Genomic DNA, 26418 nt, shown 5'->3' with positions numbered 1-26418 from the left:
ATCTTGGAGTACATCATATAAAGTACAGTATAGTAGTTAGTATTAGTGGCTGTAGTTGTCGTTGTTGTTGTTGTTGTATAGCCCTAGGTTAGTCCTGATCCAGACAGGCCTATGATCAAAGATGTTCCAGCTGTAATCAGTCCATCCTTTATTCAGGCATGGTGTATCTCGGAGTACATGATCTAACCAAACACTCACCTCTCTGTGAGTAAAGAATGGGATACTCACAGCTGGAGCATCTTTAATCATAAGTCTGCTGGATCAGGACTGACCTGGGGCTAAAGAACAACAATAACAGCCACTAATACTAATTGCTATACTGTACATTAGATAATGTAGTCCAAGATACACTATGCATCAAATAAATAATGGAACACTGATAGTTGCAGCATTTTTGGTCATAGGGTTAAGGTTAGGGTTACCTGTTTTAGGACTGACCTGGGGCTAATTAACACCTGTAGCCATGAATATTTATTGCACATTAGATAATGTAGTCCTAGATACACAATGTCTGGATAAAAGATGGGATGGTCGCAGCTGGAACATCTTTGATTATATGTTTACTCCAACATGACTGGCCTCAGGTTAAACATGGCCACCACCACCACCACTACCGCCACTACCACCATCACCACAACTTTCACTACCACCACCATCTCCACCACCATCATCATCATCATCATCATCACTACCACCACCAGCACCATTACCACCACTACTACTACTACTACCACTTCCACCATCACCACCTCCATCACAACCCCCCACTACCACCACGACAGCCATAACAACCACCACAACTACTACCACCATCACCACCACCACAAATTCATCACAACACCCCACAAACACCATCACAACCATCACCACCACCAATACTACCACTATCATCACCATCACCACCACCACCACCACCACCACTACAACCACCATTACTACCATCACCACCACCACCACCACCGCCACCATTACTACCATCACCACCACCACCAAAACTACTGCCAACACCAACACCACCACTATTATCACCACTACTACTACCACCACCATCACCACCTCCATCACAACCCCCACTACTATCACCACCACAACACCCACCACAACCACTACCACCATAGCCACCACCATCATCACCACCACAAATCCATCACTACCACCACCACTACCACCACTACTACCACCATCACCACCACAACTACCGCCACTGCCACCACCATCATTCATAGCAAAAGCACCCCTGCTTCCATCATTCTATACCTCTCCGCACTACTCCTGAATTCTTGATTAATTCCTCCTCCTCTCTCGTTACAGACTAACGAGCGACCTGACACCAACCTGTACGTTTGGGACGTGGAGCTGGATGAAGTGTTGACCTTCAGCTTTGACTCCTCGTCCGAGATGAGCAATGATGGCAGCGGTGACCACATTGGTGTTGCGAAGAAGGACGACAGTAAGTCACATGGTGCAGGCGATGTGACACCAGATGGCAGCAATAACCAGTAAGTAACCATAGCAACCTCGTGGACCCCGCCCCCCCATCATCCCACTGCACCTTCTCCCTCTTTTCTCTCATTTATTCTCCTCACAGAAATACGGTTGATGATATAGTAGTTTAGCATCCAGTACACTCTGTGGGGGTGGTCGGTATTAGGAAGGGCATCCAGCTGTAGAGACTGTGCCAAAACAGATAATGGAGCCTGGTGCAGCCAGCACCTGGCCTTCACAGCTCCAGTCAAACTGTCCAACCCATGCCAGCATGGAAAGTGGATGTTAAATGATGACAATGATGATGATGACGAGGATGATGATGATAATGATGATGATGATGATAATGACAATGATGATGATAATGATGCCGATGATTATGATGATGATGATGACAATAATGATGACGATGTCGATGATGATAATGACGACGATGATGATGATGGCGATGATGATGATGGTGATGATGATAACGATGATGACAATCATAATGATGATGATGACAATGATGATGATGATGTCAACGATGATGACAATGATAATGATGATGATGATGACGAAGATGATGATGACAATGATGATGATGATGACAACGATGATGACAATGATAATGATGATGACGATGATAATGATGATGATGATGACGACGACAATCATGATGATGTGGAGGAGGAGGAATTTTTAGTTCAATGACTGGACCCCAGTATGTATTTTTAAAGCCTGCTACTTATTTTATCAGTCGATTTTACTGTACCAGAGTTCGACTGGTGTCTGGGAAGCCAGAAGGCTGCACCAGGCTCCAGTCTGATCTGGCAGTGTTTCTACGGCTGGATGCCCTTCCTAACGCCAACCACCTCGTGAGTGTAGTGGGTGCTTTTTACGTGCCACCGGCACAGGGGCCAGAGGAGACTGGCAATGTCTACAATCAGTTAGACATTACACGCACACACATATATATATAGATAGATACACACACATACATATATATACATATATATGACAGGCTTCTTTCAATTTCCGTGTACCAAATCTACTCACAAGGCTTTGATTAGCACGAGACTATAGTAGAAGACACTCGCCCAAGGTACCACGCTGTGAGACTGAACCTGGAACCATGTGGTTGGGAAGCAAGCTTCTTACCATACAGCCACTCCTGCACCTATAAGCCACTCCTGTGCCTAAAAGCTACTCCTGTGCCTATAAGCCACTCCTGCGCCTATAAGCCACTCTTGCGCCTATAAGCCACTCCTGCACCTATAAAGCCACTCCTGCACCTATAAGCCACTCCTGTGCCTATAAGCCACTCCTGCACCTGTAAGCCACTCCTGTGCCTATAAGCCACTCCTGCGCCTATAAGCCACTCCTGCACATATAAGCCACTCCTGCACCTATAAGCCACTCCTGTGCCTATAAGCCACCTCTGTAAATCTTATACTAATAAGCACCTTATGCCCTTTTTTTTTGAATCAGAGTTAAGGTTGTTGCTGCCTCTAAGGGCATGACAGGGAGATACCCTGTTTCGCACTTCTGGGATGCAAAGGTGCCCCACCTGTTGAGCTGTGAGGCGAGACTGATCACGGAAGACCCCAACAATAAGATGCCCACCACCGGTGAAACTGAAGCAGGGGAAGAGGAGGAGGAGACAGAAGGAGTAAACAATGAAATGGTAAGTGAAAGGCCCCTTTTGTTACTTGGGTTTGGGGCATGGCAGATAGGGGTCAGGTGTGTAGAGCACAGAAGAAGGGATTTGCCTGTGGGTTGTTAATTGCGTGACTCTGTGTGTGTGTATGTGTGTATGTGTAGTGAAGGCGGGTGGCTTAGTGGTTAGGGGCATTTGGCTCATGATCGTAAGTTTGTGAGTTCAATTCCCGGCGGTGCATTGTGTTCTTGAGCAAGACACTTTATTTCATGTTGCTCCAGTCCACTCAGCTGGCAAAAATGAGTGGTACCTGTATTTCAAAGGACCAGCCTTGTCACACTCTGTGTCACACTGAATCTCCCCGAGAACTACATTAGGGATACATGTGTCTGTGGAGCGCTCAGCCACTTGCATGTTAATTTCATAGGCACAGGAGTGGCTGTGTGGTAAATAGCTTGCTTACCAACCACATGGTTCCAGGTTCAGTCCCACTGCGTGGCACCTTGGGCAAGTGTCTTCTACTATAGCCTCGGGCCGACCAAAGCCTTGTGAGTGGATTTGGTAGACGGAAACTGAAAGAAGTCCATCGTATATATGTATATATATATATATGTATGTGTGTCTGTGTTTGTCCCCCCCAATATCGCTTGATAACCGATGCTGATGTGTTTACGTCCTCGTAACATAGCGGTTCGGCAAAAGAGACCGATAGAATAAGTACTAGGTTTACTTAGAATAAGTTCTGGGGTCGATGTGCTCGACTAAAGGCGGTGCTCCAGCATGGCCGCAGTCAAATGACTGAAACAAGTAAAAGAGTAAAAGAGAGTAAAGCTGTTCCGTTGATCGTATCAGCCGGGACCCTCTTTGTCACAACGATGGGGTGTGAGTATATTAAAATCTCTCTGTTTTATATATATTAAGCCGAAAACAGAAATGTCTGGTGATGTAAGATGAACGTAGAATCGTTAGCACGCTGGGCAAAATGCGTAGGCGTATTTCGTCTGCCGCTATGTTCCGACCGCCGAGGTCGACTTTGCCTTTCATCCTTTCGGGGTCGATTACATAAGTACCAGTTACGCACTGGGGTTCATATAATCGACTTAATACCTTTGTCTGTCCTTGTTTATTCTCTCTCTGTTTAGCCCCTTGTGGGTAGTAAAGAAATAGGTATTTCATCTGTCTTTACGTTCTGAGTTTGAATTCCGCCGAGGTCGACTTTGCCTTTCATCCTTTCGGGGTTGATTAAATAAGTACCAGTTACGCACTGGGGCTGATATAATCGACTTAATACCTTTGTCTGTCTTTGTTTGTCCTCTCTCTGTTTAGCCCCTTGTGGGTAGTAAAGAAATAAATATATATGACCATATTTTGGATGCCACCTTATCCACATCCTCTCTTTCTCTCTCTCTCGCTTTCTCCCTCCTTCATTTTCAGACACACTCTCTCTCGCTCTCTCTTACATTCTCTTCTCTTCATTCCACACTCTCTCCCTCACTCATACTCTCACCATCACTGTAACACACTTTCTCCCTCTCTCTCACTCAAAAACTCTCTCTTCTTCACTGTCACAATCTTTGTTTTTTATTTATACTCTTTCTCTCTCTCACTCACACAGTCTCTCTACCACACTCTCAAACATACATTCTCGCTCTCACCACATGCTCTCCTTCACTCACACTCTCTCTTTCATACACACGTACACACTCTCCCTCACTCACACACTCTCCTTCACACTCACTCACACACACTCTCCCTCACACTCACTCACACACACTCTCCCTCACTTACATACACTCTCCCTCACTCACACTCTCCTTCACACTCACTCACACACACTCTCCCTCACTTACTTACACTCTCCCTCACTCACACTCTCCTTCACACTCACTCACACACTCTCCCTCACTTACTTACATACACTCTCCCTCACACACTCTCCCTCACTCACACACTCACTCACACTCACTCATACACACTCTCCCTCACTCATACAAACTTTCCCTCACTCACATTCACATACACCCTCTCTCTCACACACTTCCTCACTCAACTTCTCTCCTTCACACACTCACATGCTCACTGTCATTCACTTACACACACACACACACACACACTCTCCCTCAACACACACTTCTTCACTTACACACACACACACACACACACTCTCCCTCAACACACACTTCTTCACTTACACTCACACCCTCACTCACCTCTCATTCTTATATTGCCATACAGGTCCTCATCGTATCACTGTTCGCGACAGACAGGGGCCTACTGTTACAAGAAACAAACCCCTTAAATGACCCTGACAAATTCCTGATCGGACTTAATGTCCCCTATTTCTATATCCTGCAGGACGTGAGTAGACAGCTTTGTATCCCTTTTTACTTTCTGCTGCATGTTGGGTGGAGAACGGGTGAATATGTAGGGGCCGGAGTATACAAGTTATGTATATCTTTACTTTCAGTCTGAGGAGAAAAACTGGCGCGAGACCCCTACACCTACATCCCCACCGCTGTCGGAAGCCATGCAGAAGGACGACTCCCAGGGGTCACTCAACTACATCCAACACCACAAACATGAAGACCAGCAACAGCCCACCATCATAGTGGCTCGCAGGACAATGCGGGACTTTGTGGGTTTGGAGACATGCGACAAAGGAACGCAGTCAGCCATGCTGGAGTTCTGTTTCCACCAGGCTATTGGCAATATGGACGAGGCTTTCAAGGCGATCAAACTAATTAAAAAGTAAGTGTGATTTTGGGTGGTGGGTGGTGGATGGCTTGTTGTTCTTCTTACTGTATTTTAATCCCTGGTCAGCATGTCTGACCCTCATCTCCTCCATCCTTTCTCCTTTTCCTGCCAGAATAGCCAGATATTTCCTCTCCAGCAACGTACCTGTTCCTGTCCCCTTTATCATACTTTAACCTCTCAACACCTCTTTTTATCACACTTTAGCCTCTTTATATCTGACATAAAGCCACCCACCCTTATATAATGTGAGGTAGCCGTGTATCTGCTCTCCAGCAAGAAACCTCTTCCTGTCCCTTCTATCATACTTAAACCCCTCAACACCTAACACAAAGCCACCCACCCTTGTATAATGTGAGGTAGCCGTGTATCTGCTCTCCAACAAGAAACCTCTTCCTGTCCCTTCTATCATACTTAAACCCCTCAACACCTAACACAAAGCCACCCACCCTTGTATAATGTGAGGTAGCCGTGTATCTGCTCTCCAGCAAGAAACCTCTTCCTGTCCCTTCTATCATACTTAAACCCCTCAACACCTAACACAAAGCCACCCACCCTTGTATAATGTGAGGTAGCCATGTATCTCCTCTCCAGCAAGAAACCTGTTCCTGTCCCTTTTATCATACTTTAACCCCTCAACACCTAACACAAAGCCACCCACCCTTGTATAATGTGAGGTAGCCATGTATCTCTTCTCCAGCAAGAAACCTGTTCCTGTCCCTTCTATCATACTTTAACCCCTCAACACCTAACACAAAGCCATCCACCCTTATATAATGTGAAGTAGCCATGTATCTCCTTTACAGCAAGAAACCTGTTCCTGTCCCTTCTATCATACTTTAACCTCTCAACACCTAACACAAAGCCACCCACCCTCATATAATGTGAGGTAGCCATGTATAGTAATAGCTGATTATTGTATATGCTTATAGATGTAAATATATATGTATATTTCAGTATATATATAAGTATTTATGTATATCTATATATGTATGTATATTTATATCTATATATATATATAAGTATTCAAATGTGTGTGTATTTATGACTTAACATTATGTACTTTATAATCTCTGACGAAGCCTAGAGATATACCCATGTACCTCATTTTCATCTACCTATTACTTCACTCCACTTGAGTAATAAAGGTAGAATGAGGTATTTTTATCTATTGGCTGAAACAGCTGTAAGTTATTTTACCAATTTATTATTCGTGTTTGTTATTTTAAAATAATTACTGGTATCCTTATATATTACTATATTTTATATCTTATATGTAAAGCATAATATGTTATATGTATGTATATTATTGTAATTATCAGTTTAGTAAATAAATAAGTTAACATAATATAATGTCTAAAAGTAGATGAACCACCTATTGATCCCCTCCATTTTCTTATTGCTCTATAAATTAATGGCAAAATATCTCTTTACCTCCATCCATTTAATACAATAGGTAAGTTAATTGCAATGCAATACAAAACACTCGTGTATTAATAATTTGGGTATATTGGATAGATATTATCCCCCTAGCATTGCTTGACAACCGATGCTGGTGTGTTTACGTCCCCGTCACTTAGCAGTTCGGCAAAAGAGACCGATAGAATAAGTACTGGGCTTACAAAGAATAAGTCCCGGGGTCGATTTGCTCGACTAAAGGCGGTGCTCCAGCATGGCCGCAGTCAAATAACTGAAACGAGTAAAAGAGTATTATTAATCATCAAAAGTTACAATTTATGTGTATTTATGTCTAATTGCAGTGAGTCAGTGTGGGAGAACATGGCCAAGATGTGCGTAAAAACCCAACAACTGGACGTTGCCAAAATCTGTCTGGGCAAGATGTGTCATGCGCAGGGCGTGAGGGCACTGAGAAAAATGGCACGTGAGCCAGAGGTTGAGGTGCAGTTGGCTGTTTTAGCAATGCACCTGAACATGGTGGTAAGTATTGTTGCTGTAATTTGAGTTGTGGGTATGACTTGTCAGTATGTATCCAGTAGTGGGGCCCTAGCTCAGGAGTTTGAGGGCTTTGAGCAGTGTGAAACCACTTCTTAGCCCCTGTTGTTCTCAGGTTTATTCTGGCCCAGAGTAATAACATGTGTCAGGATCCAAGCTATGGGTTAACTAGCATGTGTGATGACAATCCATGTCAGCACAGGGATGCAGAAATGCTGTCGATTGGTACCAGGGTGGATAGTAAAACCACCAGGCATAAGGGACCACTAGTTATTGTCAGATGGCATGCAAAAAGCACCTTTTGAGTTCTGGGCCTCATGGAAGTAATGACAATTGACCAAGACCTTTGGCAATATGCTGTGCTTGAGAAGAACACCCATCAGGCTAAGTGAAATCGTAGTCATGGAAGATACTGGTGTCATGCAAATGGCACATGTGCCGGTAGCATGTAAAAGCACCCATAACACTTTTGGAGAGGTTGGTGTTAGGAAGGGCATCCAGCCATAGAAACCATGCCAAATCAGACTGGAGTCTGGTGCAGCCCTTTGGCTTACCAGCCCTGGTCAAACTGTTCACTCCATGCCAGCATGGACAACAGATGTTAAATGATGATGATGATAATGATGATATATATATATATATATATATAATATATAACGTATATGATATGTGGAGCTGCAATGGCCCAGTGGTTAGGGCAGCGGACTCATGGTCATAGGATTGCAGTTTCAATTCCCAGAACAGGCGTTGTGAGTGTTTATTGAGCGAAAACACCTAAAGCTTCACGAGGCTCGGGCAGAAGGTGGTGGCAATCCCTGCTGTATTCCTTCGCCTCAACTTTCTCTCACTCTTTCTTCTGTTGGCCTGCTCGCTTAGCCAACGGGGTGGCATCATTTGAAGGCTAAAACAATGCGAAGTGTGTTGTGACCAGCGATGTGTAGCAACATCTGATAGCCTGGTCATTCACAGTGATCATGGTGATATATATGATATATAATATTATATATATATATATATATATATATATAGTTGATCCAAACATGAAAACACAAAGAGAAAACACAACAACACGAGGACGTGGAACAAGTATAGTGTTATTGGACGCTCAGGAAAGGAAAGAAAGGAGGAGGATTTAACATTGGTGGCAAGCTGGTAGAATTATTAGTACACTGGGCGAAATGCTTCGCGGTATTTCATCTGTCTTCATGTTCTGGGTTCAGATTCCGCTGATGTCAACTTTGCTTTTCATCCTTTCAGGGTCGATGGTAGTGATGGTACTGCCTCAGCTGCTGGTTGTAATGGTGGTGGTGGTGGTGGTGGTGTTGGTGGTAATGTTCATGTCCAGCCCTATGAATCCATGCAAACACTGGGGCACGAAGTAGCCCATTGATCTATCAGATGGTGTCAATCTGACCGATATGGGCCGGCATAGAACATGGATATTGAATGATGATGATTGATGCTGATATATGACTGATGATGATTGATGCTGATATATGACTGATGCTGATTGATGCTGATATATGACTGATGATGATTGATGCTGATATATGACTGATGATGATTGATCAGGGTGATTAAAAACAACCATAACCTCCCCACTCCCTTTCTTTCTCTCTTTGACAGGACGAGGCCGAGAAGTTCCTGAAGAACTGCAAAAGGTACGACCTGTTGAATGAGTTCTACCAGGACTGTGGTCAATGGGATAAGGTGAGTGTGTCTATGGGGCAGGGGAATCTGGCGGGGTGCAGAAATGGTCAGTAGGTGAGGGTGGGGATGGACTGTGTGAATGTTGAGGGTTAAGGGGACAGGGCTAGTGTCTACTTGATGGTGGGAAGAGTCATGGCAGTGTGGAACAAGATGTGTACTGTCTTTAATAGACAAAGGACATTTTGGATAATGTAGTCCAAGATACACTATGCCTGAATAAAGGATGGACTGGTTAAAACCAGGAACATCTTTGATGATAGGCCTGTCTGGATCAGGACTGACCTAGGGCTAAATAACAGCTATAGCCACTAATACTAATTACTACACTGTACTTTAGATAATGTACTCCAAGATACACTATGCCTGAATAAAAGACAGGATGGTCACATCTGGAACATATTTGATCATAGGTTTGTCTCCTAGATCAGGATTGACCTAGGGCTAAGCAACAACAACTATAGCCACTAATATTAACTACTATACTGTACATTAGATAGTGTAGTCCTAGATACACTATGCCTGAATAAAAGACAGGATAATCACAGCTGGAACATATTTGATCATAGGTCTGTCTCTTAGATCAGGACTGACCCAGGGCTAAACAACACTTACTAAAGCTATTAATATTAACTACTATACTGTACATTAGATAATGTAGTTATAGATACACTATGTCTGGATAAAAGAGGGGATGGTCATAGCTGGAACATCCTTGATCATAGGTCTGTCTTGATCACATTCTATCTGGAGTTAACACGATAGTAACAACTCTCTTTTCTGTTTTTTCTCTTTGTACCTCAATCTGCCCATGACCACCTCTACCAATGCAGGCCCTGGAGACTGCAGAGTTGTACGACCGAATTCATCTCAAGTGCACTTATCATTGTTACGCTCAGCATTTACAATCAGAGGGCAACAGGCTTGAAGCTATAAACAAGTAAGGCTTATAATTCTTACCCTTTCTTCCTCCCTTATTTTCTTTATATCCTTCTTTCTTTCTCTCTTCCTTGCCTGTTTTTCCTCTTCCTATCTCTCTCCTCCTTTTTCCGCTGGGGGTTAGTGCCAGAGGTCAGAGTTAGTGGTCAAAATGGTAGAAAAATGAAGCAGAAATCACAAAGAGAAGGTAAAACACAAACTGGTGTATTATGTTGATGTTCAGGAAAATTGGAAGAAATTCTCGATGTTTTGAGCATCTACTCTTCTTCAGAAAAGATAGATGAGAAGAGAGGAAAATAAGGAGAAAATAACCTAAGACGAAAACATGAAGATGAGGTAAAGAAACAAATAGGGTGTATTTGGTTGATGCTCAGGAAAATTGAGAGAAGTTTTTAATGCTTTTCTGCTGGAAGGATAGATGAGGAGAGAGAAAAATAAGGGGAAAAAAACAACATGCAGATGAGGTAAGAAAAAGCCAAACAAACAGGGTATTTCAGGTTGGTGCTCAGGAAAATTGCAAGTTTTTGGTGTTTTGAGCCTGTGCTCTTCAATGGAAAGGATAGATGAAGAGAAAAATAAATAAAGCATGACAATGAGGTGACAAAAACAAACAGGGAGTATTAAGTTGGTACACAGGAAAATTGGAAGAAGTCTTTAATGTTTTGAGCCTATGCTCTTCTTCAGAAAGGAGAAGAGAGAGAAATAAGGAGGAAAAGATGAGAAAAATAAGAGGAAAAGGAAAACATAAAAGCAAGGTTAAAAAGCGAATGATAAGGGTGTATTAGGTTGATGCTTAGGAAAATTGGAAGAAGTTTTTAATGCTTTGAGCCTATGCTCTTCTTCAGGAAGGAGAAGAAGAGAGAGAAATCAGGAGGAAAAAACTGAAAGAAAAATGGAGATGAAGATGAGAAAAATAAGGGAAAAAGGAAATTAAATTCAATTGTGTTTCGTTTTGGAGAGAATTGAAATAAAGCTTTCACTTTCTTATATATATACATATATAATAATAATAATAATAATAATAATAATAATAATAATAATAATAATATTAGGGAGTATAACTCCAAACTTACAGGGAAAAATTCAATTTGGAATTAAATCAAATTTCACAATATAAATATATAATATATATAAATTAGAGAAATACCACTAATATGTAATTCAAACAATGACAGACATAAACCAAATCATACAGAAAAAATAAAATTTATTATAAAACATATATCTAGATCACAAAAAGTATAAAAATGAATAATCAATATATAATAATATTAATGATTCATTTTTATACTTTCTGTGATCTAGTCATATGTTTTATAAAAATATATTTTATTTGTTTTTTATGTTTTGGTTTATGTCTATCATTGTTTGAGTTGCCTAATAGTGGTTTTATCTCTAATATATATATATATATATATATATATATATATATATGTATGGCAGGCTTCTTTCAGTTTCCATCTACTAAATCCTCTTACAAGGCTTGGCTCAGCCCAAGGCTATAGCAGAAGACACTTGCCCAAGGTGTCATGCAGTGGGACTGAACCCAGAACCATGTGGTCGGTAAGCAAGCTACTTACCACACAGCCATGCTTGTCCCTATATCTTCCCCTTTGGCCATAAACCTATATTTTGACCTGACTTGAATTCTTTATGTGACCCCCCCCACTGACCTTTGTTCTGTTTTACAGCTACAAGAAGGCCGGGACCCACATGTATGAGGCACCCAAAATGTTGTACCCGAAACCACAAGATCTGTTGGACTTTATACAGAAGAGCAAGGACAAGTAAGTACCCCAGGGTGGTAGCATATGTAGTGATGGTGGTGGTGGTGGTGATGATGATGGTGGTGATGGTGGTAGTGGTGGCTGTGGCGGTGGTGGTGGTGGTGATGGTGACCATGATAGTGGTGATGGTGATGATGATTGTGGTGGTGGTGATGGTGGTAGTGGTGGCGGCGGTGGTGTTCGTGGTGGTGGTGATGGTGACCATGATAGTAGTGATGGTGATGATGATAATAGTGGAGATGGTGGTGGTGGTAGTGATGATGACCATGATAGTGGTGATGGTGATGATGAGTGTGGTGGTGGTGATGGTGGTAGTGGTGGCTGTGGCGTTGGTGGTGTTCGTGGTGGTAGTGGTGGTGGTGATGGTGACCATGATAGTGGTAGTAGTGATGGTGATGATGATTGGTGGTGGTCTTGGTAGTGATGGTGGATGTGGTGGTGGTGGTAGTGATGATGATAGTGATAGCAGTGGTTTATGGTGAGGCTATAGAACGAGACACTTGCCCAAGGTGCCACAAATAGACAAATGCTGAAAAGAAACTGATTTTTAACTCATAGCATTCAATTATTAAACATCCATGATTGGAATAAATAAAAATTGAACATTAAGTATTTATGGAATTTTGCTTGACTGTCAGGTAACTTTTGGTCAACCCTGTATATATATATATATACATACACACAAGTCACATGTAAAATATTAATGGATGGAAGCACTCCGTCGGTTACGACGACGAGGGTTCCGGTTGATCTGATCAACGGAACAGCCTGCTCGTCAAATTAATGTGTAAGTGGCTGAGCACTCCACAGACATGTGTACCCTTAACGTAGTTCTCGGGGATATTCAGCGTGACACAGAGAGTGACAAGGCCGGCCCTTTGAAATACAGGTACAACAGAAACAGGAAGTAAGAGTGAGAGAAAGTTGTGGTGAAAGAGTACAGCAGGGATCACCACCATCCCTGCCAGAGCCTTGTGGAGCTTTAGGTGTTTTCGCTCAATAAACACTCACAACACCCGGTCTGGGAATCGAAACCGCGATCCTACGACCGTGAGTCTGCTGCCCTAACCACTGGGCCATTGCGCCTCCACTTAAAATAATAATAAGTAGTGTTTCAAAGTGCCATGAGATAGAATTGAACCCATTATTTTGTCATTCCATTTGCAGGACCTTGTACAAGTGGTATGCCCAATACATGGAGAGTATTGAGGAACTTGCTGAAGCCGTGAAGTATTATGATATAGCGCAGGACTATCTCTCATTGGTTCGTGTCTACTGTTTCCAGTCAGACATGGAAAAGGTATGGTGACTGTGATTTCAGGATTTCTTTCTTTTTGTGGTGTTGTAGTGATGTGCATCCTTTTTATCATCATCATTTTTTTGTTTTTAGTTTCTTGTCATGTGTTTCACCAAGGTAACAGAAGCTATCAACTACTTCTAGTTTTTCCCCCTCACATGTTATAAAAGCTGTTTTCTGCACATTTTCAGTGTTTATTGCCCCTGTGCATTTGCCACATACAAAAACTATCTTCCCAGTTAGCCTTCCTTTGATATTGCTGCACCTCTTATGTGTCCATAGCTTATACCACATACATCTTATGTAGTTTCTACCTATGCCTTTTCTACAGATCGAGCAGGGCCATCTACCTGAAGGGATTTGTGATTTGTCTACCTTCCTACTTACTAAAACTTTGATTTTTGCTAGATTGACTCTAAGGCCCTTCAATTCTAGATCTTGCTTCCACACCTGAAACTTTTCTAATTCTGATAGTAACTCAGCTATGAAAGCAAAGTTATCACCATAGACTCGTTTTAGTACCACTAAAATGAATTTCTCTCCCCTGTGGACTCGGAAATGAATTCCCTAATATTAATAATTTTATAAATAAATATATATATATATATATATATATATATATATATATATTGATAGTAATGGTATGACAACAAAGGAATGAAAGAGTCCTTGATATTATGTAACTAGAGGAATTTATCTGTAATATAATATGTGACAATTTATTCGGTTGCCATAATAAGACTCTGAGTTTCGGATGTCAGGGAGGAAATCTGCTCAGGCATCTCTTCAGTTATTGAGGCAATCAAAATATCTTGATACACACACACACACACACACACACATCTGCACACCTTCTTATTTCTTGTGATCCATTCTGTTCTGATAATTCTATTATTACAACTCAATAATTCTGTTTAAATATATAAATGGCATGATTCAAAACAATACCACTAGTTTACCAGTTCTTACTTCCATCACATCATATACATGTGTGTGTATACATTCACATTCATACATACATATTATTTGTAGGCATCAACCATCTGTAACGAGACCGGTGACAGGGCTGCCTGTTATCACGTGGCTCGGCAGTATGAGATCCAAGGAGATTATCAGAATGCCGTCAACTTTTTCACAAGATCAGAGACTTATGGCAATGCCATCCGACTTTGTAAGGTCAGTGCACCTCATTTCTTTCTTTTAATGCTCCACAGATCATCTTTCCCCCTCAGCTTCTTCTCCTTCCAGCCCACACCTCCTCCTCCTCTTCTTCTTTTTCCAATTCTTTTCTTCTCCTCCTCCTCCACTTCCTTCTTCTTCTTCTCCTTCTTCTTCTTCTTCTTCTTCTTCCAATTCTTCTTCTTCATCATCTTCCTCCTCCTCCTCCTCAACCCCTCCCCCACCCCTCCTCCTCCTGTTGTTGTTGTAGTCGTCGCTGCTGCTAGTGCTGCTACTCTTCTTCTTCTACATACATTCTCCTTTTTCTTCTTCTTCTCCTCTTACTCTTTTTCTCTTCCTCTTCCTCCTCTTCTTTCCGCTTTTATTTCCCCTACTCCTCGTCATTGTCCTCCCTCTCCCCTTCTTCCTTGTCCTTGCCTCTTCCTTTTTCTTTGGCTTCATCCTTTTTTCCTCCACCACCACCACCACAGCATTATTCTCCTCCTCTTCATACTTTCCTCTTTTATCCTCTCCCCTTCATATCACCCTCCATTCCCTTCCCTCCATCCCCTTCTTCTTTTACTTCTTCTACATCTCCTTTACTTCCCCTATTCCTCTTTTTCTCCTCCTCCTCCTCCTTTTTTCTCCCCTCCCCCATTGTTCTCCCCTCCACCCCTTCCTCTGTCCCTCTCTTCCACAACTACTGCTGCTACTACTACTACTACTACTCCCTTTCCCTTCTTCGTCTTCCTCCCCCACCTTGATATGACGTAGATTTACAGACAGTCACTTTGCATTTATCTGTTACAGGAGAATGGTATGGAGAACCAAATTCTGAACTTGGCCCTCCTGGGGTCACCTGAGGACATGGTAGAGGCAGCCAGGTATTTTGAACACAAATTGGGTATGGAAGGTAATGCTGTGATGTTATACCACAAGGTGAGTAAGGCCCTATGTGTATGTATATATATATATAGTAGGTAGACACACAACAGGCAGCCACTCCTACCAAAATTCTTACTATAAATTCTTCCAATGACCTTAAGCAACACTAAGTCCAACCACACACACATAAACAGCCACAACCACACACACATGCTATCATTACACACACACACACACACAAACACAGACCTGGACACATGCACATACCCTCACGTACACACACATACCTCCTTCTCTTGCACTCTCCTGTCTTTGAAGGAACTTTTTCTTCACCCATTCCCTTCCGGTCATTTCAATATGTGACCGCCTGTGTGTATCGTTGGCGATTTTCATTCTCTGCCTTCCCTTCTTTGGACATTTTCTATATTTCTGACGAAGAGCTCTGCTCGAAACATGAAATCCACTTTCTTTTCTTTCCTATCCTGAGCGTCCACAAAGACTGTACTTATTCCACGTCCTTGCGTTGTTGTTGTTTCTTGCTTGTTCATGTTTGGATTGACTATATATATATACACACACACACACATATATATATATATTATATATATATATATATATGTGTGTGTGTGTATTTAGGGCTATTTAGGGCTATACCACTAGGTGGATAACCATACGCTAGATGATCATATATGATCTAACTACAAAGAAAATGATGTTCTCCAGAGAAAAAGCGAGCAAGACAGATGAAAATTATATAAAAATCAAGAATTAATGATATACCGGTTTCGTCTATTACCTAATAAATTACTTACGTAATCTTTTGTCCGCAGACTCGTCAGTACGATCGTTCCAATTCAATATAATTTGAAAAATTAAACACTAGTTAAATATGTATATATATATATATATTTAATGAAATGGATAAATGAATTATCTTGTTACGGATTATTCAAAATTTCAAAATTTCCCTTCACTAAATATATATATATATATATATATATATATATATATATATATATATATATATAGATAGATAGATAGATAGATATAGATATATATATAGATATGTCCACCTTATCTACCTAGGTGGCATGTCCCTGATATAAATAATATCCTATCTTTTTTCTCTTTCTGCAGGCTGGCCGTTTATCTAAGGCCCTGGAGCTATCCTTCAGCAGTAAACAGTTTGGGGCATTGCAGGCAATGACTTTGGAACTGGATGACCGGGCTGACCCTGAGGTCCTGGAGAGGTGTGCTGACTTTTTTATGGAAAATGCACAGTACGACAAGGCTGTGGAGCTATTGGCAATGGCAAAGAAGGTAAGACTGGGGTGCTGAGAAGTGTGGTGGTGGAGTTGTGTGGTTGAGGTCATTGTGATAGTAGTGGTGGTCATTATATGTGTTTCTTTATTGTCCACAAGGGGCTAAACACAGAGGGGACAAACAAGGACTGACAAACGAATTAAGTCGATTGCATCGACCCCAGTGCGTAACTGGTACTTAATTTATCGACCCCGAAAGGATGAAAGGCAAAGTCGACCTCGGTGGAATTTGAACTCAGAACGTAACGGCAGACAAAATACAGCTACGCATTTTGTCTGGCGTGCAAACGGTTCTGCCAGCTCGCTGCCTTTATGGTGGTCATTATATGGTTGTATGTGTGCCTGGGATCACACCAGTACTTGTGGTAGTCAGGGTGATTATAGTCGTGGTGCTATTATTATTGCTAGAAATAAGAGTCAAACCACTTATAGCCACATAAAAGCACATTAATATATACTGACAAGGTAGATAACTGCGCATGAGCGAAGCAAGCTAGAACACTGGACACTTTTATGCAGCTCTAAGTGGTTTAACTCTTATTTCTAGCAATATATGTGCCTGCAGCACATACAGTTACAATTAGTGTCAACTAAATTTTGCATATACAGTTTATACTGTGCCCAGCTGCCCATATTAATTTTATACATACATGTATATGTGTGTGTATGTATCTATCTGTATGTCTATGTGTCTGTCTGTCTATCAATCTATCTATCTATCTATATGTGATCGTTACCAGCATCGCACTATTGGCACTCGAGATCCGTACTAGTAGGGTATTAAGAGCACCATCCGAGCATGATCGTTACCAGAGTGGCTATCTGGCCTCTGTGCCAGTGGCACGTAAAAGACACCATTTGAGTGGGATCGTTACCAGCATCGCCTTACTGGCACCCGTGCCGGTGGCATGTGTAAAAGATTTGAGCAAGGTTGTTGCCAGTGCCGCCTGACTGGCCCCGTGCCAGTGGTGCGTAAAAGCACCCACTACACTCTCGGAGTGGTTGGCGTTAGGAAGGGCATCCAGCTGTAGAAACTCTGCCAGATCAAGATTGGAGCCTGGTGCAGCCATCTGGTTCACCAGCCCTCAGTCATTCGTCCAACCCATGCTAGCATGGAAAGCAGACGTTAAGCAATGATGACATATATATACAAATACACACACGCACTCATGTAAATATGTATATACATATATATATATACATATACATATATATGTATACACACACAGACACACACACACACACATATATTGATAGAAATGTTAAGACAACAAAAGAAAGAAAGAGACCTCGATATTATGTAAATAGAGGAATTTATCTGTAAATGTAATATGTGATAATTTTCACCCAGACATCCGAAACTCGGAGTTTTATCATGGCTACCGAATAATTGTCACATATTACATTTACAGATATATATATATATATATATATATAGTTGCCATGATAGATTGTTAGCCACTACACATATTTTTTTCTCTCCTTTTTTCTCTCCTTGTTTTTTCTGTGTATATATATATATGTATATATATATATATATATATATATATATATATATATATATATAATATATGTCTGTTTGTTTCTACCAGTACTGGGAAGCTATACAGCTTCTGATGGAGAAGAGTATCACAGTGACCCCAGAACTGGCCGAGAAGTTGAGCCCACCAAAGAATACATCCGGTGGCCCAGACAGTAGTGAGAGACTGAAGATTCTGGAAGGAATCGGAAAGATCTGCATGCTTCAAGGGCAGTACCACCTGGCTACAAAGAAATACACACAGTCCGGCAATAGAGTGAAGGTAAGTGGTCTTTCAATACCTTTTCCACACTCAGGCATTTTCATATACTTCAGGTATGCTTTTTGTTGTGGAAGGATTCCGACCAGCCCCCCCTCCCCAAATGACTAAAGGTGGACTGACTCGTTGTTATAAAGTAAAGAACTTTGAGCGATGCAGTTCAGGTTGGGCAGGCAGTTCACTGTGAGCAGTGTCTGAGAGCGTTTAACCTTGTGTAATATTAATAGTAGTGCATCATGTATATATTTTCTTTCCCTCCAGCTTCATTAATTTATATACCCAATAGAAAGATATAAAACTTTTCTCTTTGTCTCCTGATGAAGGTCTAATATCTGAAATGTTAAAGTACTTCCTTTTTCCATTAACACTTTGTCTACCAACCCCATTTCACGCTATGTTTTCTTATACACCAGTGATCTAATTTTGCTATAAATTAGAGGTTTTTAAAATTTTGGAAAATTACAATTTTTAAATCTCATAATGGGAGATATTCCTGCAACAGTACTTTGTAGTAAAGATTGTTTGCCAACATAACATGGCTGTCCCGGTCTAGGATGGATGTTGCTGTAATTTAGCCCCAGGAAACATTATCTCCAGCTGGCTATACGACACAATCTGTGTCCTTACATTTTCAAACAAGGGAATCTAGCACCCCCACTCAGCTCAAGACAATATCTGTGTATTGTGATTTCCGGGTTATTTCCCTTCATCAGCACAGAATAATTGTTCAGCTAGAGGTGGTGCTGCCAAATTCCCATTCGAAGTGCTGGTGTGCAGGTGACACGTAAAAAAAACACGATTTTCTCTGACCGTTGCCAGTACCGCCTGACTGGCCCTTGTGCCGGTGGCACATAAAAGCACCCACTACACTCTCAGAGTGATTGGCGTTAGGAAGGGCATCCAGCTGTAGAACCGCTGCCAAATCAAGATTGGAGCCTGGTGCAGCCATCTGGTCCGCCAGTCCTCAGTCAAATCGTCCAAACCATGCTAGCATGGAAAGCAGACGTTAAACAATGATGATGAGGATGATGATGACAGTGACGACTAGTCACTGATTTATAAATTAGAAAATTACTATTTTTATATCTTACAACGTGAGATATTCAGCAACGGTTCTTTGTAGTACTGCCATGTTATGTTGGCAATCTTTACTTAAAAAATTTTTTTAAACATATATATGTTTTGGTGAAGTTGTGTGGCCTTGTGGTTTAACATGTGTATCACTGGTGACTTCCCATGATACAGAATGAATATATTGTTCATTCTGTATTGAGGAAGTTGCCAGTGGCACCCATGCTATGAATCAATGTGGTAGTTTCTATAGTGAACTAGAACATATATTGTCATTATTGTTGTGTATCATATACTATTGTAGTGTGTTGATGAGACTACAATGAAAGATTTGGGGTTTCATTTCTAGACTGATCAGCATGTTGTGTTCTTGAAGAGAACACTTCATTACACATTGCCCCAGTCCACTCAGCTGCAAATGGGTGGTGAGCTGGCAGAAATGTTAGTACGCCGGGCGAAATACTTAGTGGTATTTCGTCTGCCGCTACGTTCTGAGTTCAAATTCTGCCGAGGTTGACTTTGCCTTTCATCCTTTCCAGGTCGATTAAATAAGTACCAGTTATGCACTGGGGTCGATGTAATCGACTTAATCCTTTTGTCTGTCCTTGTTTGTCCCCTCTATGTTTAGCCCCTTGTAGGCAAAAATAAAAAACAAAAAAAAAGGGGTAGCCCTCTGACAGAATAGTTTTCCGATTGGGGAATTGTTGGCCTGCTTTCTGAGCCAGAAGTATGGCATCATTTGAAAGCTAAAACAATTTAAAGTGCATTGTGACCAGTGATGTATAACAACATCTGATAGTCTTCAATCTTGAGATCACAGGACATAGGTTCTTAGAGTCAGGTCAGGGATCTCTTCACAGGCTGATGAAACCTGCTGCTGTTTCCATCTACCAAATCCACTCACAAGGCTTTGGTTGGCCCCAGGCTATAGTAGAAGACACTTGCCCGAGGTGCCATGCAGTGGGACTGAACCTGGAACCATGTGGTTGGTAAACAAGCTACTTACCACACAGCCACTCCTGCACCTAAAATTTTTTTTTCATATATTTAGGTAATCGTATATTTTCATATATTTAGGTAATTTAGGTAATATCAGGTAAAGTTTTATAAAAAAAAGCACCATCTGATCGTGGCCATTGCCAGCCTTGCCTGGCCCCCGTGCCGGTGGCACATAAAAAGTACCATCCGTCCGTGGCCGTTTGCCAGCCCCGTCTGGCACCTGTGCGGGTGGCACGTAAAAAGCACCCACTACACTCACGGAGTGGTTGGCGTTAGGAAGGGCATCCAGCCGTAGAAACACTGCCAGATCAGACTGGGCCTGATGCTGCCTTCTGGCTTCACAGACTCCAGTTGAACCGTCCAACCCATGCTAGCATGGAAAGCGGATGCTAAACGATGATGATGATGATGAAATCAAATAAAAAAAAATTTGGTCACTAATGGGTTAATGGAATGAAGGTTACACTGTCACTTGAAATTTACACACACACACACACACAGATATAGACTGTTGTCTCTTTTTCAGGCCATGAAGTGTCTACTAAAGTCTGGTGACACAGAGAAGATCTCGTTCTTCGCTAACGTTTCCCGACAGAGGGAGATCTACGTAATGGCTGCCAACTACCTCCAGTCCCTCGACTGGCGCAACAACACCGACATCATGAAGAACATCGTCAACTTCTACATGAAGGCCAAGGCCCTCGACTCCCTCGCTGCATTCTACGATGTCTGTGCACAGGTAAGATCATGTTGGTTTTTATTGTTTAACCCCAGTGGACTTTGATCAAAGACATTCCAGCTGTGACCACTGTTACTATGTCTTATGTGTACGTTTTTAGGATAGTAAGATGTGTTTTGAGTGAGATTTGGTTGGTATTTCTAGCAGATTGAGTAGTCCCTTTGTGCTTCTCTTATAACCATCATCTATTCTTTAATCATTGAGCATCATCCAAGTGTGATCGTTACCAGAGCAGCTGACTGACTTCTGTACCGGTGGCACGTAAAAAGCACCATTCGAGCATGATCGTTACCAGCGTCACCTTACTGGCATGTGAAAAACAACATTTGCGTGAGGTCATTGCCAGTGCTGCTGGACTGGCTCCTGTGCTGGTGGCACGTAAAAAAAACCCATTTGATCGTGACTGTTGCCAGTACCGCCTGAGTGGCCCTCGTGCCGGTGGCATGTAAAAGCACCCACTACACTCTCGGAGTGGTTGGCGTTAGGAAGGGCATCCAGCTGTAGAAACACTGCCAGATCAGATTGGAGTCTGGTGCAGCCATTTGGTTCGCCTGACCTCAATCAAATCGTCCAACCCATGCTAGCATGGAAAGCAGACGTTAAACGATGATGATGATGATGGTGATGGTGATGATGATGATGATGATGACGATGATGATTGTGGTGGTGATGGTTTTGATGATGGTGATGATGAGAATGATGACGACGACAACGATGATGATGATGATGACGGTGTTGATGGGAATGGTGTTGATGAGGACAACGATAATGACACAGATGATGATGATGATGATGACGACTGTGGCATCTATGATGATGATGATGATGATGATGTCACATATATATACACACATATATACTTTCTTATGTCTGTTTCCAGGCGGAGATCGATGAGTACCAGAACTACGAGAAATCGCTGGGTGCGCTGGGCGAGGCGTGCAAGTGTCTGCAGAAGTCCCTGGACAGCGACGCCGACGCCAACAGCGGCAGCAACGACGACAACACCGACAACAAGATGCACATTGAGTACAGGCTGGACGAACTGAAACAGAAAGTGGTCTTGATCAAGAAGTTCGTCAACGCACGCAAGTAAGTAACGAAGCAAGGGGGCGGGGGGTGGGGACGGGACATGTGTCCTTCTTGTTAACCTCTGCTGCTGCTGCTGCTATTACTACTACTACTACTACTACTACTACTACTGCTGCTGCTGCTGCTGCTGCTGCTACTTCTACTACTGTTTACTAACTACTACTACCACTACTATTACTACTACTGCTGCTATTATTACAACTGCTACTACTACTACTGCTGCTGTTGCTACAGTTACTACCACTGCTATTACTACTACTACTACTACTGCTACTGCTACTGCTGTTGCTATTACTACTACTGCTATTACTACTGCTGCTATTACTACTACTACTACTACTACTACTACTACTACTACTATTGCTGCTGTTATTACTACTACTGCTACTACTATTACTACTACTGCTACTACTATTACTACTACTACTACTATTACTACTGCTACTATTACTACTCCTACTGCTGCTATTACTACTACTGCTGCTGTTATTATTACTACTACTACTGCTACTACAACAACAACTACTACTACTACTACTACTACTACTACTACTACCTGCCTTTCATCTTTTTAGGGCTCAGTAAAATGAAGCACTAGTCAAATACTGACGCTTAATGTAATCAACTTTTTGCTGGCCTTGTGCCAAAATTTGAAACCAGTGTTATTATAATTATTATTATTATTATTATTATTATTATTATTATTATTATTCTTTTTGTTTAAATTCTGCCGAGGTTGACTTAGCCTTTCATCCTTTTGAGATCAATAAAATAGGTACCAGTGATACACTGAGGTCGACGTAATTGACTTGGCCCCTTTCCCTAAGCTTTCAGGCCTTGTACCTCAACAAGAAACAAATATTATTCTCAGTGATGTTACTGTTGTTTCTCCTTGCAGAATCTACAGCAATAATCCAGATGATGCGGTGAAGCTGTGCCTAGCGCTCCTGGAGGAACCCAACCTGGAGAAATCGGTCAGAGTCGGAGATGTCTACGCCTTTCTCATCGAGCATTATGCGTGTCAGGAGAGGTGGAGAATGGTATGTCTTTCCTTATCAACAATAGGAACAGTGGAAGTGGGTGGGAAGTGTTGTTACCATCACCACCACCACCACCATTATCATCATCCCCATCATCATCATTATCATCATCATCTCCAACACCACTATCATCTCCAATGCCTTATCCATTCTGTCTGTGTGTGTGTCTGTGTGTCTTCTAGGATCTCGGGCATCCTCCATCCGATTGTGCTCAAATTTGATATGTAGATACCAATGGTATCAGGGCATGCATAAGTCTTGAAAAGATTACAAAAATCGATTCCAGGTGAGAATGCGATCGATAAAGCCGTGGGAACGTGCATTTGTATGCACAAGTACATCAGTCGAAATTCGTCTTTTGCTGGTGTCTCAAATTTAGGTTAAATCAGTGTTTCTCAAAGGGGAGGCCTATGGGACGGTTGGACAAGTTGTTTCGAAAAAATTTGGTTCAAATGTTTGACAACTCATCACCATTCATTAGACAAGGGGTGTTTTGCTTGTCTATTATATAAAATCCATTCTGTCTGTGTGTGTGTCTTCTAGGATCTTGGGCATCCTCCATCTGATTGCGCTCAAATTTGATATGTAGATACCGATGGTATCAGGGCATGCATAAGTCTTGGAAAGATTACAAAAATCAATTCCAGGTGAGAATGTGATCAATAAAGCCGTTTTTGTCCTGCTTTTCTTCCGTCAACCTGTACATAACTGCACCTTCCACTTTTTGTTGTTTTTGTACTGCTTAAAGGCACGTTTCTTTCCTGCCAAGCTTACTGTTTAAACCATGTTTGTGTTCTCCCAGTTAACAGCCTTATCATTACTGGTACTTTAAACTCTTCGGTTGCATATTTGTGTGAATAAAATCATTTTTCTTTGGAATAGAAAAAACGTCTATCTTTATTTCTTCTTTTGCTGGTGTCTCAAATTTAGGTTAAATCAGTGTTTCTCAAAGGGGAGGCCTATGAGACGGTTGGACAAGTTGTTTTGAGAAAATTTGGTTTAAATGTTTGACAACTCAGCACCGTCCATTGGACAGGGGGCATTTTGCTCATCTATTATATAAAATCCGTTCTGTCTATCGGTCTGTGTGTGTGTCTTCTAGGATCTCGGGCATCCTCCATTCGATTTGATATGTAGATACTGACGGTATCAGGGCGTGTATAAGTTTTGAAAAAATTACAAAAATCGATCCCAGGTGAGAATGCGATCGATAAAGTGAATAAAATCGTTTTCTTTGGAATAGAAAAAAAGTCTATTTTTATTTCTTCTTTTGCTGGAGTCTCAAATTTAGGTTAAATCAGTGTTTCTCAAAAAGAGGGGGGGCTATGGGACAGTTGGACAAGTTGTTTTGAGAAAATTTGATTTAAATGTTTGACAACTCAGCACCATCCATTGGGCGGTGGAGGGGGGTGTTTTGCTCATCCTATTATAAATTTGAGTGATGTTTCTCTGTCTGTTATGTTTTTATGTTCGTTAATTCCTCCCAGACCATTGGTGCAAGGACAACGAAACTCAAACCAGCAACTATCCTAATACCAGGGAAAGTCCTAAGGGGTTCTATTTTTTTAAGGGCCACCTAATTGGGGCCCCGCAGACCCCCTAGTTTTACTGTGTTTCAAACTAAATGCATGGCATTGGCAACTAAATTGGATCAATAAACAATGAACTTCATACCATGAACTCCCAAGGAGTATCGTAAGGGGGTTCAATTTCTGAAGGGCCGCTTAAACGGGGCCCCACTGATTCCCACTATTTTTGTGGATAGGGAGTTTAGAAGGGGTATCAGATAATTAATACCAAGAGATACATATACAATGAATGTGTTCAAGTCCATTACATTACACAAGGGTAGACGGCTGCAAATCGCCCTGATAGTGGGGCTGAAGGCCTCAAAGGTGCCCTCTGCAGGGACAATCCTGAATATCGCCCAAAGGGCAGCTTCAAAGCTGCCATCATTATCATCACCACCACCTCCATTATCTTCATTCATCATCATCATCACTGTCATCACCACAACCATCAGCAGCATTACTGTGGTCTTTACTGACTTCATCATCGTTGTCATCATCATCATCATCATCATTATTAACATCTTCATTATTAATCATCATCCTCACCACCACAGCCACCACTGTCTCATCATTATCCTTATCTTCATCATCATCACCACCACCACCATCATCATCATCAACTTAATCATATTGTAGGATATGAACTAACCTCTTTCTTCGTTTGTTTCTTTTCTTACTCCTCCACCTATCCATCTCTCTGTATGTCCATTTGTCTGTCCGTCTGTCTGTCTGTATGTCCATTTGTCTGTCCGTCTGTCTGTATATATCTATTCCTCTGTGTGTCTAAGCATATCTTTCTGTATGTCCACTTATGTTTGTCCATCTTTTTGTCTGTCCCTCTTTATGTTTGCTTGTCCCTCTGTCCATTTCTGTCTCTGTGTCCTTCTGCCCATCTGGTTGTCTGTTCTTATCACATGGTCATCTACTCATATATCCAGCTGTCTGTCCGTCTCTCTATCTGATCATTTTCTCTGTTTATCTGACCACTTAACCATCTGATTATATGTCCATCTCCCAATATGAACATCTATCTCACTATATCTCCATGTGTCTCTGTCCCTCTGTGTATTGGTCTGGATCTCTGCAGCTCATCATTTCTTTGTCATTTTGACCACCTGACCATCTACCTCTTTTATTTCTCTTTTACTTGTTTCAGTCATTTGACTGCGGCCATGCTGGAGCACCGC

General features: G+C 41.8%; 1 protein-coding gene across 3 annotated transcripts in view; it reads left to right on the top strand.

Annotated features, from left to right (window-relative positions):
• Positions 1-26418, top strand: part of LOC115225314 (intraflagellar transport protein 140 homolog) — a 61180-nt gene that overhangs the window by 33334 nt on the left and 1428 nt on the right. For 2 of the 3 annotated variants that reach the window (XM_036513932.1, XM_029796261.2), the window contains exons 16-31: positions 1312-1499; positions 2956-3151; positions 5360-5482; positions 5592-5872; positions 7636-7813; positions 9455-9538; positions 10369-10475; positions 12166-12261; positions 13429-13561; positions 14591-14734; positions 15527-15655; positions 16739-16921; positions 18516-18725; positions 21319-21531; positions 22412-22620; positions 23519-23660. In XM_036513932.1, the coding sequence (XP_036369825.1) occupies positions 1312-1499; positions 2956-3151; positions 5360-5482; positions 5592-5872; positions 7636-7813; positions 9455-9538; positions 10369-10475; positions 12166-12261; positions 13429-13561; positions 14591-14734; positions 15527-15655; positions 16739-16921; positions 18516-18725; positions 21319-21531; positions 22412-22620; positions 23519-23660 (2616 nt within the window). The remainder of the gene's footprint in view (positions 1-1311; positions 1500-2955; positions 3152-5359; positions 5483-5591; positions 5873-7635; positions 7814-9454; positions 9539-10368; positions 10476-12165; positions 12262-13428; positions 13562-14590; positions 14735-15526; positions 15656-16738; positions 16922-18515; positions 18726-21318; positions 21532-22411; positions 22621-23518; positions 23661-26418) is intronic. The other variant, XM_036513933.1, reaches the window with a different exon arrangement.

This window comes from Octopus sinensis, linkage group LG27 (genome assembly GCF_006345805.1).
Source record: "Octopus sinensis linkage group LG27, ASM634580v1, whole genome shotgun sequence".
NCBI lineage: Eukaryota > Metazoa > Mollusca > Cephalopoda > Octopoda > Octopodidae > Octopus > Octopus sinensis.
Note: the sequence above shows the minus strand (reverse complement) of the source record. Positions and strands in the feature narration are given on the sequence as shown.